The 15528-nt window shown below is 34.7% G+C and overlaps 1 protein-coding gene across 1 annotated transcript in view; it reads right to left on the bottom strand.

Moving 5' to 3' along the window:
• cacng8b (calcium channel, voltage-dependent, gamma subunit 8b) overlaps positions 1–15528 on the bottom strand; it is a 54156-nt gene that overhangs the window by 13161 nt on the left and 25467 nt on the right. Inside the window, exons 2-3 of the mRNA XM_056475993.1 lie at positions 7325–7596; positions 4237–4461 (exon numbers count right to left, since the gene is read on the bottom strand). Of these exons, the coding sequence (XP_056331968.1) occupies positions 4237–4459 (223 nt within the window). The 5' untranslated portion in view covers positions 4460–4461; positions 7325–7596. The remainder of the gene's footprint in view (positions 1–4236; positions 4462–7324; positions 7597–15528) is intronic.

Genomic DNA, 15528 nt, shown 5'->3' with positions numbered 1-15528 from the left:
GCCTTAGAACAGCATCAAGCCAGTATGGAAATTCATGCTAGTCTTTTCAGAAGAAATAGTATAGATCAACAGAAAGTTCACCATTAAAGATGACATTGCTTTCTTCCTTCTAAAACCACTGATCTAAATTACACACACACATGAAAGTAACTCATTGGCTTTGTATGTAGCGTTAGCCTCTGCTATCGATTGCTGCTACAGCAGTTGGGGAGTCTATACGAAAAGCAAGATGAGCCTCAGTGCGTGTGTGTGGGAGTGTGTGTATAGAATTGGGGAGTCGTTGTGACAATCAGTGCACCCATCATCACACAGCCAATAGTATTTGGGCTGATTTAGCTGCGGCATTCATTATGCAGATCCAAAATGTCCGCTTTCCACTTCACCTGCTCCTAATTGTGTTTCTACTAAGCATCCATCTTGGCTCTAATCCCTGGGGAAAGCAAGGATGTCTTGACCTCTAAACTATGCCAAGTGTGCTGTAACAACTGCAGCGTCCAAGGGGCCAAAGAAAGAGGGGAACGAGGGGCTTTAATGAGATGAGAGGGAGAAACAAAGACAGATGAGCGAGAGAGAAGCCATGATGATTGGGAATCCAGGCTTATCTTTAATTGAATGCTTTGTTATCGGAGAGCTTAGCCATAAGGCTAAATTAACAGAGCACAATGACGGGCTGCAGGCGGAGCGGAGAGCGCATTACATGGGGATGAGTGAGAACATGAGGTGCTAGAACGGCCCCTAAGACTGAGACTGATGTCCCTCACTGTTGACCTCTCAATGCAATCAGCTCTGCCTTTTAATTAGGGCTTTACAGACATTTTGGCCTGTGCTCTTCTTAACACTCAGAATGCTTTAGCAGTAAATGGCCATTTCAGGGCTCGGGATGCGGATATGTTATATGATACTGTGTTCATAAGTTACATTTAAATACTTTTTAAATAAATAATTTACATTTTTTTATATTCACCATTTTCAGAATAATGCCGTTGTCACACTAGAGTTTGAGCATGCAAAATTCTCTCTTATGTTGCTGCAAAAAAGAGCCGGAATTAAACAAGATGATTAGACATTAAAATTTCCATATTTTTAATTTCTGTACAAAGAGGTCATGTTTTGATTATTGATTGGTCTCACGCAGTCATGTGATGTGATTTTGCAGGACAGAATTCACCAAGCCTGAACTTTGCAATGCAGCGACATTCCAAACTTATTGTACGAGCTTGTGTTTCCGATCTGTCGCATTCGCATGCGTATGAATGGAAGTCTGTTGGACGAAAAGTGCAGTCTGACTGTGGCTTAACTTAAACACGTTTAAAAAAAGAATCAAAGCATATTTAAATGAAATTTATTACGTAAAGCTTGTGAGATCCTTAAAATTGATTTGATAAATAGTTATATTGTCATATAATAATTCTGCTAATAATTCTGACTTCAACTGTATATATATATATATATATATATATATATATATATATATATATATATATATATATATATATATATATATATATATATATATATATATATATATATATATATATATATATATATATATGTATAAATTAAAATTTTCTTAAAGGGGCTAATAATTTTAACCTTAAAATGGATTTTTAAAAATTAAAGGCTTTTATTCTAGCCGAAATAAAACATATAAAAGTTTCTCTAGAAGAAAATTATTATCAGACATACTGTGAAAATTTCATTGCTCGGTTCAAAATTCAAAACTGTGCCATTTTTTTTTTCTTTATTAAATATTTCCCAAATTATGTTTAACATAGCAAGGAATCTTTCACAGTATTTCCTTTTATGTTATTTGTTTTATTTCAGCTAGAATAAAAGCAGTTTTTATTAATTTAAAAACCATTTTAAGGTCTATGTTATTAGCCCATTTAAATGTGCAGTAGGTGATTGTCTTAAACTAAAAAGTCTCTTAAAAGTCTAAAAGTCTCTTCACATTCAAATTGTAAAGACTAAAGTAAATGGTCTAATTGTATTTATATGTATTTTTATAATCTGGGTAAGGCCATAAATAATATTAAAAAATGTTCATCCAATTAAAATCTGTCAGGCCGACAATTCCCGTAATTCTTATAAGTAGCCCAAACTGTCAACAAATGTATGCTGAATCAACCCTTTTTAAAATCCTGAATCAATATTGGAGTTACTTTTGCACGCTGGTGGCAGGACGTCACCATGGCTGAAGTATTTCTGTTGTACAGGTAATGTTATGTTTTAAAACTATTTTAGTCATCAAAGCTGATGTAGATTGTGTTGTTTTACAAATGGGTTTATGCATGGAAGTGTTGTTCAGCCACTGAAATCTTCCGGCAAGATTGATGTACTTTGAATATTCGGTCTAAAATAGGATGTAAGTACGGCTTATTAATAAAGTGTAATTCCTGCTCCCTGCCGGCAAACCACTAAGCATACAGTAGTCACTTTAGGACATAGCGTGTGAGAGAGTGAGACCAGCGATCCTTGAAATATTGCACATTATGACAAGTTTTGCTTGCTACACAACTGAAAATGTGCTAGATATAATACAGTTTTGCATTCGGAATTGTAGTATTATAAAGTACTTTAACGTTTTCTAACTAGTGAAAGACATTATCTAGTGGGTTGTCTACCGTCATCTTTAAGGTTCATGTTTGTGATTTCAGGAGGCGTGGCTTTGGACAGCAGGGGAGGGACTGTGTTTTCAAAGCTATTATGCTAATGGTTCGCTTTTTGTCAGATCACCTACTGCACCTTTAAGTAATATTTATTTTTGATACAATGATTTGCCTAATTACCCTAAGCTATTTAACCTAATTAACCTATTTTTTAATAAATAATACTTTGTTCAGCAGGGACAAAAGTGAAAACAAATTACTTTAGATTAAAGAGATTAATTCAAAATTAGAAATATTTAGTTTCATTTACTCAGAAATACAAGCTGTAATGCAATTTTTATCTCTAAATCGTTTATTTGATTTTATAAAACTTTTTAAATCATTTGATTTTATAAAACCTCGATGTATAATCAGGAACCACATACATTAATTTCATTTTATTAATATACAGTGCTCAGTACAAATGAGTACACCCCCTTACAAATCTCTCTTTTAAATTTATATTTTCTTTATGATGCTTTACAATAATATATTTGCTTATACATTAGATTGTCAGCATAAAGGCCAAAAATGAAACTCTTTATTACGCCTGAATTAATTACCTTAAATAACATTTTAATAAACAGGAAAAATTAAGAGAAGCCAAAAAAAATATAGTTTTTTTTTTTTGTCGTTTGTAATGTATTAAGTTTTAGCAATAACTCATGTTATCCTCCTAGTCCTCAAGATGTTAGGTGACCAAACTCTTATTTTAATTGATCTAATAAATTAATAAAATTTTGTTTGAATGCACCAAAAATTATTGGCTATATTCTCAGAGAAATTAATAAAAATATTTATTATCAAATTTTTTAAAAATTAAGTTTTTCAAACAAAAAAAAGTACTGAGCAAAAAAAAAAAATAAATAAATAAATGCAATCTCCAAAAATCTCAAAGGGAATATTACATTTTGTGAAATTAAAATGAAATTTGCAAACAAAAACGAAACGCAAATAAAAATCAAGCAGTGCATAAAAACTAAAATATATATATATATATATATATATTTGCAAAACATTTTTTTGCCTTAACAAAACCAAACGTTACAAGGGAACTTGGGCGTTAACGGTAGGCCCAGACATACTGGGCTTTAAGACCACCTCTGTGATACTTTGTTTCTAGGTGATGACATCGATAAATAGAGGCAGGTCCGGGACTGCTATAAACACCCAGGTTCCCGTGACTCCGCCCCCTTGTCAAATCAGGGCCACAAAGTGAAACGCGTAAAAGATGAAAAATGGTGATGTGTTCAATACTTTCTTTACCCGCTGTGTAAATATATATAAATATATATAGGCAAAACAGATTTTATATATGTGGCCAGTCAGGAATCAAGGAATTTCCTATAATATTCTACTATAAGACAAAAGTGATCTACATTTTGGATGACCCGAGGGTGAATAAATTAAAAGCACATTTCCAGTTTTTCTGCATTTGAAAAACACGCAAGTAACTTTCCCAGTATTCTTCATTAGAGACACTACTTTTTATCACCATGCAGGGGAGAAAAATAGCACAAATAACAAAGAAACACAGTTACCCCCACAACAAAGAAACTAAAAAAGCGAAGCTAAAAGCTAGCCTGACCCTCCAGACAGCAGATCCTCCACAGGCCAGAGTGCGTCAAGGCCCCGGGGTCCTTCTTGTCCTTATTATGGGGGTCCTCTTGTGTGTTGTTGGCGGTGCTGTTGCAGATGAGCGCCCGCGAGTACAGCCAGTAATCAGTGCCGATAGCCACCGTCATCAGGCCAAAGGATGCGAATGCACCCACGATGGTGAGAAGGATCTGAATGCCCTTCTCACACACCATGCCTATGAGGAAAAGAGGAAGATAATGAAAAACATATGCAAACATCACTGACTGCCCATCTGTCTTTCTTCTTTTGTATTTAGAGATAAAAGAAAGTCCTCCTTTCCATTTTCAGCTTGATTCTAATCATGTCCTCAAGCTCAAGGTCATTCAATGCTGCGTTCTGATTGGACAAATTTTCTTACTAGATGGAAAGTTTCTGCCTTTAACTGAATTTTGATTTAATATTAAAGCATACTTGGTAGGGCTTTTCACTACGGGACAGTTAATTTTAATTCTAATTCTTAGAATTTTTATCATGTTTGTAGTCCAAATAAAAAACAAAGCCTTTTGAAAACAAGCAAAACATATTGTCTTCCTTTCAGAAATAAAGGGTCAGAATTATGTCAGTTTTTCATTAAAACAAGCGAAAAATGATTTTGCTTATCCCATTGGCAGATTATTTTTCTTATTTTAAGGAAAAACTGATTTAATCTTGACCTAATATTGTTGAAAACAAGACAATTTTTTTGCACGTATAGAAAATGCTTCTTGATTTAAGAATTAATATTAGGACTAGTAACAAAAGAAAAACTTCAAGTAAGGAAAAGTATCTTTTGCAGTGTAGCATGAACAATGAACAAAGCATTTATTAATTATAATTCAACATTTACTAATAGTACATTATTAAAATCAAATGATGTGCTTTTCAACAGTTAATGCATGAGTTAACATTAATTAACAATGAACAACTGAATTCTCATTAACTAATGTTAACAAACATGAATAAATACTTTAATAAATGTATTGTTCATTGTTTATTGTTCAACAAATACATTAACTAACATGAACATTTATCAAGTCCTTGTTATTGTGTCTTGTCTTAAATTTGTTTTGTTGCATATTTAAATATTATTTGATAAATATTTCTTTATTGTCTTTGAAATATTGTTATTGCATACTTAAGAATGCTCTGGAAATTATTCATGGTAAATCCAAAATATATAGAACAGTGTAAAAAAAATCTGTAATTTTAAGTCTTTTTCGTTCACTTAAAATAACAGCCATTAAATTACAGAAATGTACTGTAAAATAACAGACATTAAATTACAGAAATTTACCATAAAATAACGGACATTAAATTACAGAAATTTCCTTAAATTTAAATCTCTGGTAAATTTCTGTAATTTAACGATCGTTATTTTACGTTTTTTATTTTACATCCCAGCTGCCGAGAAAACCCCGGAAAAATACAGATCTTTTTACAGTGTACAGTAATTTCGTTTAAAGGGTGGCACGGAGGCACAGTGGTTAGCACTTTCGCCTCACAGCAAGAAGGTTGCTGGTTCGAGCCCCGGCTGGGCCAGTTGGCATTTCTGTGTAAAGTTGGCATGTTCTCCCCATGTTGGCGTGGGTTTTCTCAGGGTGCTCCGGTTACCCCCACAGTCCAAAGACATGCGGTATAGGTGAATTGGGTGAGCTAAAATGTCTGTGGTGCATGAGTGTGTGTGTAAATGTAAGTTTATGGGTGTTTCCCAGTACTGGGTTGCGGCTGGAAGGGCATCCATTGCGCTGTGGCGACCTCTGAAATAAAGACTAAGCCGAAAAAAAATGAATGAATGATTGAATGAATTTGACACATACAGTATATGTTACGATTTTAATTATCTTTACCCTCGAGGTATTATTAGGTGTATGATTTTATGTGAAATTGTATTATTCGAAAGCAAATTCCTTACCTTTGAGAGGTTTAAATGAAATAAAAGTATACTCTAGTTACTCATAAATTTCTTTTACGATCTCTTGCTTAAAAAAAAACGGCAGGTGCTTCTTTGCGTCAGTTATGCAGGATGTAAATAAATCTTAATATACAGTTTCATAATTATACTTCCGTTGTTTTTGAAATATGGTAAAGTGTATTATCGAATAAACTCGTAAGTATTTATGCTTATAAAATATGATATAAAACTGTTTTTAAATTACCATTTCTTCATGTAACATATAGGTATGTTACGTTTCTATGTTATGACTGTAATAATATAATGCCCTAAACATCAAGGTCAACAACAAATACACTTCAGCAAATACACTTCTAGCTGAATCTTCTGTCTATGCTGTGCTCAACCTCATAACCAATATCGTCACTTGACTAATCGATAATGTATTCAAGAATATGTTAGTTTACCATAAATTCTTGTCATGATTCCCGGTCCTAAAAATGTTGGTCTCTGCGCTTTTTTTAAAGTAGGACTTCAGTACACTTTTATTTGTAATTTAATAAATACTTCTATTGTCTTAAAACCTGAATCAAGAAAATACTGTTTTTATTGAATTCAATGTTGATTCTGTTTATTTCACTCATTACAAAACAAGTTTAAGAGCCATTCAATAAGTTCACTGTTGGCAAATCAATATTATTACTGAATATTGAGTGTCATTTAGATGTTAATTAAATGGGTAAACAGTCAACCAAAATACAGATTAACGTCAATACCTTGTAGAAACTTGTTGATATGTTATGTTTCTGATCAAGGTCATCTGATCAAGGTCACAAAATGAAGGAATTGTGTGGAACCCAGTATTTTTTTAAAGTGAGGTTTGACAAAAATGAAGTTTTTTCAGTTTTAGGGGTGACAGGGGCGTAGCAGACATTTTAAAAGTGAGATCTAAAATTTTACGTTCATTGTATTATTAATCACCTGTTTCTAAATGGTCTATCTCTAGAAGTGAGGGTGACATATCCGCCCCATCCCCCCGGTTGCTACGCCACTGTTGGGTCAACTATCCCTTTAAGTGCATATTTATGTATGTACAATTTGATTGTATGCAGTGCTTCAGTTATGATTCTAATCAAATGTTGTTCCCCGATTGGTTGAAACAGCTCACCTGACGGCGAGTTTCTGTCCTTCGACTCAATTTTGAAATCTTTCTTTTCCTCGTCAGATGAGAATGTGCTGTCCCCTCGATCCGGGCAGCATCCATCGACTGTCCTCACTCACTCCTGTCCTCCTGTACTCCTGCACTCGTTTGCTTCCTCTTTTCTTCTGTTCTCACAGATCAACCACAGTGGAGAAGCTGCTGTTGGTCTCTGTGACCCGTTGTATGTATTTGGGCTTACTTTGTGTCACTTCTGCTCATAGCTGATAAAAAAAAAAAACCTAGAGATAAAAAAGAAAGGAAAGAAAGAGAGATTGGATTCTGCTGCAATTTCTTTGCCGGTAAAAAAAAACTGTTTGGAGGAATTATTATTGTAAGCAATTTGAGGAGAAAAAGCAAAAGCAGCTCTGCTCTGTTCACAGGGTATCTCTGAATTGAAAAAGCTTGAGGATGGAGAGATAGAGGGGGGCAGCGCTTTCATCCCTCAGGACGAGATAAGCGAATAACTGACAAACATGCAATTCAGCAACATTACGTGAACAGGATCATTGCAATGAGTGTGTAGAGACTCCCTGGCCAAGCAGGAGACAAGTTTACTTCAGAGCTGGATGTTTTATGTTAACCGCACCAACAGTGCTCAGCATAATTGAGTACACCTCAATTTGAAAATGAATATTTTTAGCCATTTCTCAGTGAATATGGGTCATATATATTGGTGCATTTAAACAAAACACATTTATTAAACAGATATATTTAATAAAATAATATTCAGGCCCCCAAACATCTTCAGAAATATAAAGACAATACATTTAACTTAATGTGAAATATTGGGAAAGAAAATTACAAACTACTAAATTTCAACAAAATTTTACACATTTTTTGTTTCTCTTCATTTTTGCTCTTTTTAAATTTGTATTTAATATTTTTCTATAACATATAAATTTGGGTGTACTAATTTTGGACCGTTATCGTAAGCTATTTTGTTAGATAAGCTCCAGATTTGGCTTCAGTACTGATTAATCTAATGTATATGCACAAATATAATATTGTATAGCTTCCTATAAAAAATATTCATCTAAATGGGAGATTTGTGAGGGGTGTACTCATACATGCTGAGCACTGTATATGACACACACTCACATACACTAAATGTATGTTGTTTTATGAGGACTCTTTGTAGGCATATTATATTTTAGACTTTACAAACTGCTTATTATATTGCCTTACTACACCCTTACCCCTAAAGCCAACCCTTACAAAAAACTGGAAACTTTTGATTGTTAAAGACCTTGTTAAGTATGTTTTTTTTAAGCATTTTGAATTACGAGGACATAAGACATGTCCTTGTAAACCACCTTCACAAAGTTACACCTCAGTCATTTCCATGTTATAAAAGATTGTGTCCTCAAAACACAAAAACACACTTGTATGTCTTTATTTCTCGGGATTTCTCATAGAGGTAATGATTTGGCAAGACTTTATTTTGATGGTCCCTATTGCATTCTGTTGACTAAATTTGTATTGCAACTACATGCCAATTACTTCTCATTTGAGTATTAATAGACTGTCTGCCTAATATTTGCTGATGCTGCTCCTTCAACATTTAACTGACTATAAGAAACTTTGCAAGCACATGCCACCCTACACTAACCCCAACCCCAACCTAACAGTCTACTTATAATCTTAAATTCAACAAAATGCGTTAAAGGGACCATCAAAATAAAGTGATTTTATACTGTACAGACTGTATTATTTATCCTAACCCTCATAGGAAACAATCTGCATTATTCCATTTTCTAAATATTTTGTTTTTTGAAATTTATGAACCTTTTCCTTGTGGGGACCAAAAAATGTCCCCACAAGGTCAAAATTTACTGGTATCGCTATACTTGTGGGGACATTTTTCCGCAATGTAAAGAATACAAGGTACACACACACACAAACCTATAAAACCAGAGGACAATTGTGCAGTGCGCATAATTTAGCAAACATAATTTAGCAGACATAATGCAGGCCTGCCTTAGCTTTTAATTATTTATAATGCAATATGGCACAGCCATCAAAATGGGTTAAACCCTGTATGCATGGTGAGTCTCTGCAGTACAGATTTGTAGCGCTCATAGAAAAAGCTCTTTCGAGTAAAGCACTGATGGAAAATCTGAGGCTTTTTCTGTGATACATAAAAAAAGACTACAAAATTAATTCCAATGAGCTGAACTGAAGCATGCAATTTTGCATGTGATAATCCAATCGATTCTAATTACAGGCATTTTTTCACATTACACAATTTATAATATGGGTTCATCTCTGCACAATATATTCTTCTTTCATTTTGAACTGTCTGTGTCCATTTAAATCCATTCAATTATATTTTATCACCCGGAGTCCCTGTTCCACAGGCAAAGTTGTAAAAAAGGGGTAACAGGTTTATTAAACATAAATATTTCCAGTACCAGAACCAGGTAACAAAAAAGCCAAAACAACAAACAAAACAAGGTACGCTACCTAATATTAAATTTCTTAAATAATTAAATTAAATTTAAAATTAATAAAATAATTATATATAAATCTCCATTTCTGAAAATTGACACTCTTAGACTGGTTTTGTGGTCCAGGGTCACATATACGATACAACACACCAAGTTCCTGATAGGTCACTTTTAGAAATAATAACCAGTGTGAAATCTTAGCATACATTTATAAGAGAAAACTGCTCATGGAAATAACATCTTTTACACATACAATTACCTGTGATTGCAAATAAAGAAAATGTATCATTTCAAATAGCATCAAAAGCTAATAGCTGAAAATCAAAGTGTTTTTGACAAATTGAAGAAGGAAACTTTTATCTTGACGTAATTTCACCGTTAGCCTTCTATTGTTTTGAATATTAATACTACTATTTTGTAATTAACAATTTGTCACCTTAGAATTATAAGGTTCTATCTGACATTGTTGTCAAAATTTAGTTATTGACATATTCTTATTAAATGTCCATTTATTTACGTTATCGGATGTTTTTAAATACGTTTTTTGCATTTTAAGACTTTTTATTTAAAAAACAAATGTTACAAACATACTATTTGCTATATGGAATGCAAAAACTTTGAAGCTCATAACTTATAACAGTTGCATAAGCTGCAGTTTAGTACACTCACTTAATTTACTTTGCAACAAAGCAACACTTTTTCAGTACTATGACAAACAGCAATTAAAACAATAATCAATATCCTTCAATTTGTTAAAGTCAATACAACAAAAATAAGAAATCATAATTACAACAGATTTAAAATCTACTTTAAAGGACAGCTTTTAATTTGACATTATCAGAGTATACTTGACTGCATTAAAAAGTCATTAGTGTACTCTCTTTAGGTATACCTAAGTGGCCTTAAATTCAATTAATATTGCATTATCAGCAAGTAAGGGTTTTACAAAATCTACGTGATTTAAATGATTTAAATTAAACTACGGCTGCACATATAATTAATCACATTTTGTTGGAAATCCAGTTTGATATCTTAAAATGGCTTTTTGGTGAAGGAGTTACTTAACCACAAATAAGTATGAAAAGCAGATCATCAGAATATGAAAACCAGAGAACATAAAAATCTCTCATCATCTCTTCTCACACGATGCATTACAGTTTATTTTGATCGAAGCAGGAATGTGCGAATGAAACTGTGAAAAGTGAAGAATGCAGACAGAGAGCCAACAGTCTGTTTCTGCACTCTCAGCTGAGTCTCAGCAGGGAATAAAGCATCATGTGACATTAACCTGTATAAACTGAGTCCAAAGACTTCATCACTACAGCTCCAGTCTCTCTGCCAGCAACAAAGTCACTTTCACAGATCACAAAACGCCTCTTTTCTCACCGTGTAATCACTCATTAATGGTGCTTTATCACACCGCCGGTGTCAAGGAGGCGTTTAAAAATGTAGGTTGCCAAGCTGAAGTTACTAATAAAACAAAAGAGCTAATTGTACTATAAATAATACACATTTATTTAAAGGGGTGATCCACTATGATATCATATTTGAAACTTTAGTTGATGTGTAATGTAGCTGTGTGAACATAAACAGCATCTCTGAATGTAATACTATCCAAATACAATGCAAAGGAAGACATTGGCTTTTACAGAGTTAGCTTAGCAAAGCCTACAGCGAAGGAAGTTTGGGTACTACAAAATAATACATCCAGGCTAGAGAGATGACAAATGCTTCATGTTACGCGCATTCACCACACGCTTACACTCCGCGCAGTGAAGAGGTGTGGCCAGAGGCACTGTAATGTTAGAGCAGAGAAAGCTAAAATGGCGTCCAAATGCTGCTATTTCCACAGAGCGTGTTCTGTTTCTGTAATTGGGCTTCCAAGACACGACACAAAGAGAGAAGTGCCTACAATTTAATTTTAATTATGATCCAGAGAATTATAAAAAATATATAGCCAGCATTTGATAAAGGACAGCTTCCAGAATCTCTCCCAGTTCAGAGATGGATTCGGCTAAAAACTCCTCAAGGAAGGAGCAGCTCCAACCATAACAGACGAAGATGTGGATTGTGAGCCACAACCTGTAAGTATTTTTATTTGTTAAAATTGATCTGTTACATGCATAGTATGTAGCGTTAACGGTATGTTGTAGCAAGGACGTAAACAAGGATGTAAACAACGGAAAATCAGTTTGGCACCGTTAACAATTAAGCTACAATTCATATTCATATTTATCCAAACTGCTGTAAAGAGCCACAATCTTCACCAGCGCTGCTGTGTCTCTCTATGCAGCTCCTTTCCCTGCGTTCTACATCTCAAGTTACATTTTTGATATTTATTTCATAATATTACACATGCTTATTCCAAATATATCTGTGTCCTCTGTGTCATTTACTGTCTAATTCAGGCAGCTAATGCAGCTAAAAGCTACTCTGACTGAAAGTATTTACACAGCGCAAAAATGCGTGCTTGTAGGGGCGTGACACTTTTCCTGGTGATGTGGAGCCCATCCACAGCACATTATGTGAGCTAACCAATCAGAGCCTTGAGGGTGGGCCTTTTGCAGGAATTAGGAAATATGACAATATGTAATTTTCATGTTAGCTGAGTAGCTGTATATAATCAAAGTAAGATATATGAACAAATAATGGGATTTTTTTTTACAAACGAAGCATGAGCACACATTGCTTTGCATCTTATAAACACAACCAAGCCTTAAAATTACACTTTGAACCACCCATTTAATAAACAAATATGTGGAATGTATGTCTTATATTTTCACACAACGTTTTCTATTTCACTACAGCACAATAATACATTTAGTCCCACTTTATTTTAATGTGCAATTCTAACTATTAGCAAATCATTAAATATGACTTTTACCTCAATAAACTCCTAGTTTGGTGTTTATTTTAAGGTTTGAGACAACCTGGAATACTTTTTTGAGATTTTAACATATTTGCAGAGTTTTCTTATCCTATGAGAAGATCCCGCTTCTTAATTATTCATGAGAACACGTGCAAGCACGAAAGCAGGGCAGACCTGCCAAGCTGTGAGACCCAATGTGAGACTACGTCAACGTACGGCAAGCAGTATTTAGCCATTCATGAAGGCTCATAATGTTATGTGTTTGTTTCCATGATTCACAGGGTTTGTTGCATGTTTTCCCCCGCGATGCTGTCAGGGCCGATACAGCAAAGCTGTTGGTTTGCAGCAGGCATTTTTGTTGAGAGAGCTGTACAAGAATTGGAGAATGGCGCACTTTTCTTTTATCAGTTGAGTTTGTTACCATTCAGACACATCGCCTATATCCGTGCTGCTGTGTTCGCCTATGTTTAAAATTCTGCGGCAGGGTTAATGGTTGGAATAGACAGGGAAAGAGACCTGCTGCACTGCTATCCACTGTGTCTGCATTCAGACCCGGGGATTCAGGAGGAAAGAAGTTCTCTTTATTTATAGAGTTTACATGATTATCTTTATAATGATATAACAAATTGTGGTTATGTGTATATGAAATTACGAATAACAAATGTAGCAGGGCATTAAATTACTGTTTATTTCTTTGCATTTTAACTTTGTAAACTATAAAATCATGCGTCTCATTTGTGTCTCATTTTTGTGAGCCAACTGACAACAGTCATTCGCTCCCCTCTTTTTTCCCTGCTCTGCTCTGCCGGCCACGCCCACTCCTCCCTCTGTTGGCAGCACTCCATGCCCATCATGAAGCATTTTTTTTTATTCTGAGGTAGACTTAAAGTGAAAGAGGAGGATTTCATGGCCCTTTAAGTAAGGGATAAAGTTCATCCAGGTAGTTGTTTTGGAGTATTATTCGGAGTATAAACCCTGACAGATTGCTTCAATAATGATAATGATAATGATAATGATAAAACAAATAAATATGCATTTTTTTGCAGAAGTTCATATGTGGGTCAAGAGTCTATTCAAAACATTGTAGTCAGCAGGAAAAAACAGCATTAATGATAAAAATGCACATTTCTTATATAAAGCGTTATATAATATGTACTTCACTACCTTGTTTTGCGTGACAAATTACTTGTTGGCAGGCTCATAGCATGACGTGCATTTTCAAGAAACATCTAGAACGAACATTACAGTACACTATGAATCCCTTACATTTTACCGGGTCTATGTAGAGTGTTTTAAGGCCACCGCATCATAGCTTCAGATGAATAATAATCTGATGACTTCTATACGAAAAAACAATGCTAATAATGATATTCCTCTCACAAAATCTTTGCGCACCACATGTCATGTTTGTGCAGTTCACGTGCCCTGAGAAAGCCAGCAAGAACTGAACAGCCCTGAGGGGTTTAACTGCACCTCTGCAGGCCACAGAAACATTCATTGAGGCTGTATGAAAAGCACTGCTCTCCTATACGTCAAAATTATCATCCCAGGAGTCACACAGAAGACAGTCAGCAGCTTTCAGTTTCTTAAAACTGAAGTAGCTACTGTAGGCAAAAAAAGAGCATCAAACCCTAGAGCCACACACATAACACCTCATATAAATCGCCTGTTTTTCACTCAAGCTGCACAATATATCCCAAAAATATCATTAATAGTACGCATTAATAGTACTATATGCTGTATACATATCACAGACATGTGTGATAAATTACATGTATTTTATACATTGGTTATCTAAATTTGACCAATCTGATGGGGCCTTACTATCTCTATCCCCACCACCCAATTAGTTGCTGTTTTGCTGTTCTGACAAGAGAAGAAAATGACAACAGCCAATCAAAGTCAGAATATCTGCTGAGGTTTCACCTATTCATAGTGTTTTAAAGACTAAAGCTGCATCTAAAAAACCACTGACTTCTCAAGTAGGCACTACATTTGAATTTGAATTTACTACACTACCATTAGAAAAGTATGACTAGATAGTATGAATGTGAGTGTTATGAATGGAATTTGAACGTAGTACATCTACCATGTTGTCATTGTTGCCATTAATTCACGCCCACACTATAAACCCCCGCTGTTGTCATTACTAAAGATATTAAGTTAACATAACTTGACATGACTTAAAATACCAGGTTTTGGCATCAAAACTTACTGTTGTTTAAAGGGCACCTATGGTAAAAAATCTACTTTTCAAGCTGTTTGGACAGACATATGTGCATGTATGGTGTATAAACCGTCATATTAGGGTGATACAAGCACACCCAGGGCTTTTTTTTCAATTTAACAACATAAAAAACGGTGGACCAATTGGAGCGGTTTTCAAACCGACCGCAACTTTACGTAGGAGTGTGGTCCCCCCGCCCATTAATATTGATTGACAGGTGCGTTATCATATCCTCTGTTTGTTGATTCACGTCCGCCATTTTCAGCGTGAGTCGAAGCGATATCACTAAAGGAACACCCTTGCTCTATTTTTAGATGCAAGGCTCATTGGGCTCAACACAAGATCAATATTCTCCACATTATCGCTCTAATCTGAATTATTGGTTGTATCTTTAGGTAGGTTTGCAAACATGTGTACTTCTCATTGAGTCTACCTTATACTTCAGCCGTTTGCATTTCTCGCGATCCCAAAAGCTCCCTGTGATCTTAACAAGCATGCGTTTTAGAATTCTAAACATAGGTTTCTATCAGGGTACACTCAAGTCGACGGCTGGTGCTGCGGACCGCTGCAGAAACCTATGTTTAGAATTCAAAAATGCGTGGCGCGACGATTCGGGACACTTCATGTT

The sequence above is a fragment of the Danio aesculapii genome, chromosome 16 (genome assembly GCF_903798145.1).
Source record: "Danio aesculapii chromosome 16, fDanAes4.1, whole genome shotgun sequence".
In the NCBI taxonomy this organism is placed as follows: Eukaryota; Metazoa; Chordata; class Actinopteri; order Cypriniformes; family Danionidae; genus Danio; species Danio aesculapii.
This window is presented reverse-complemented; position numbering and strand designations above follow the sequence as displayed.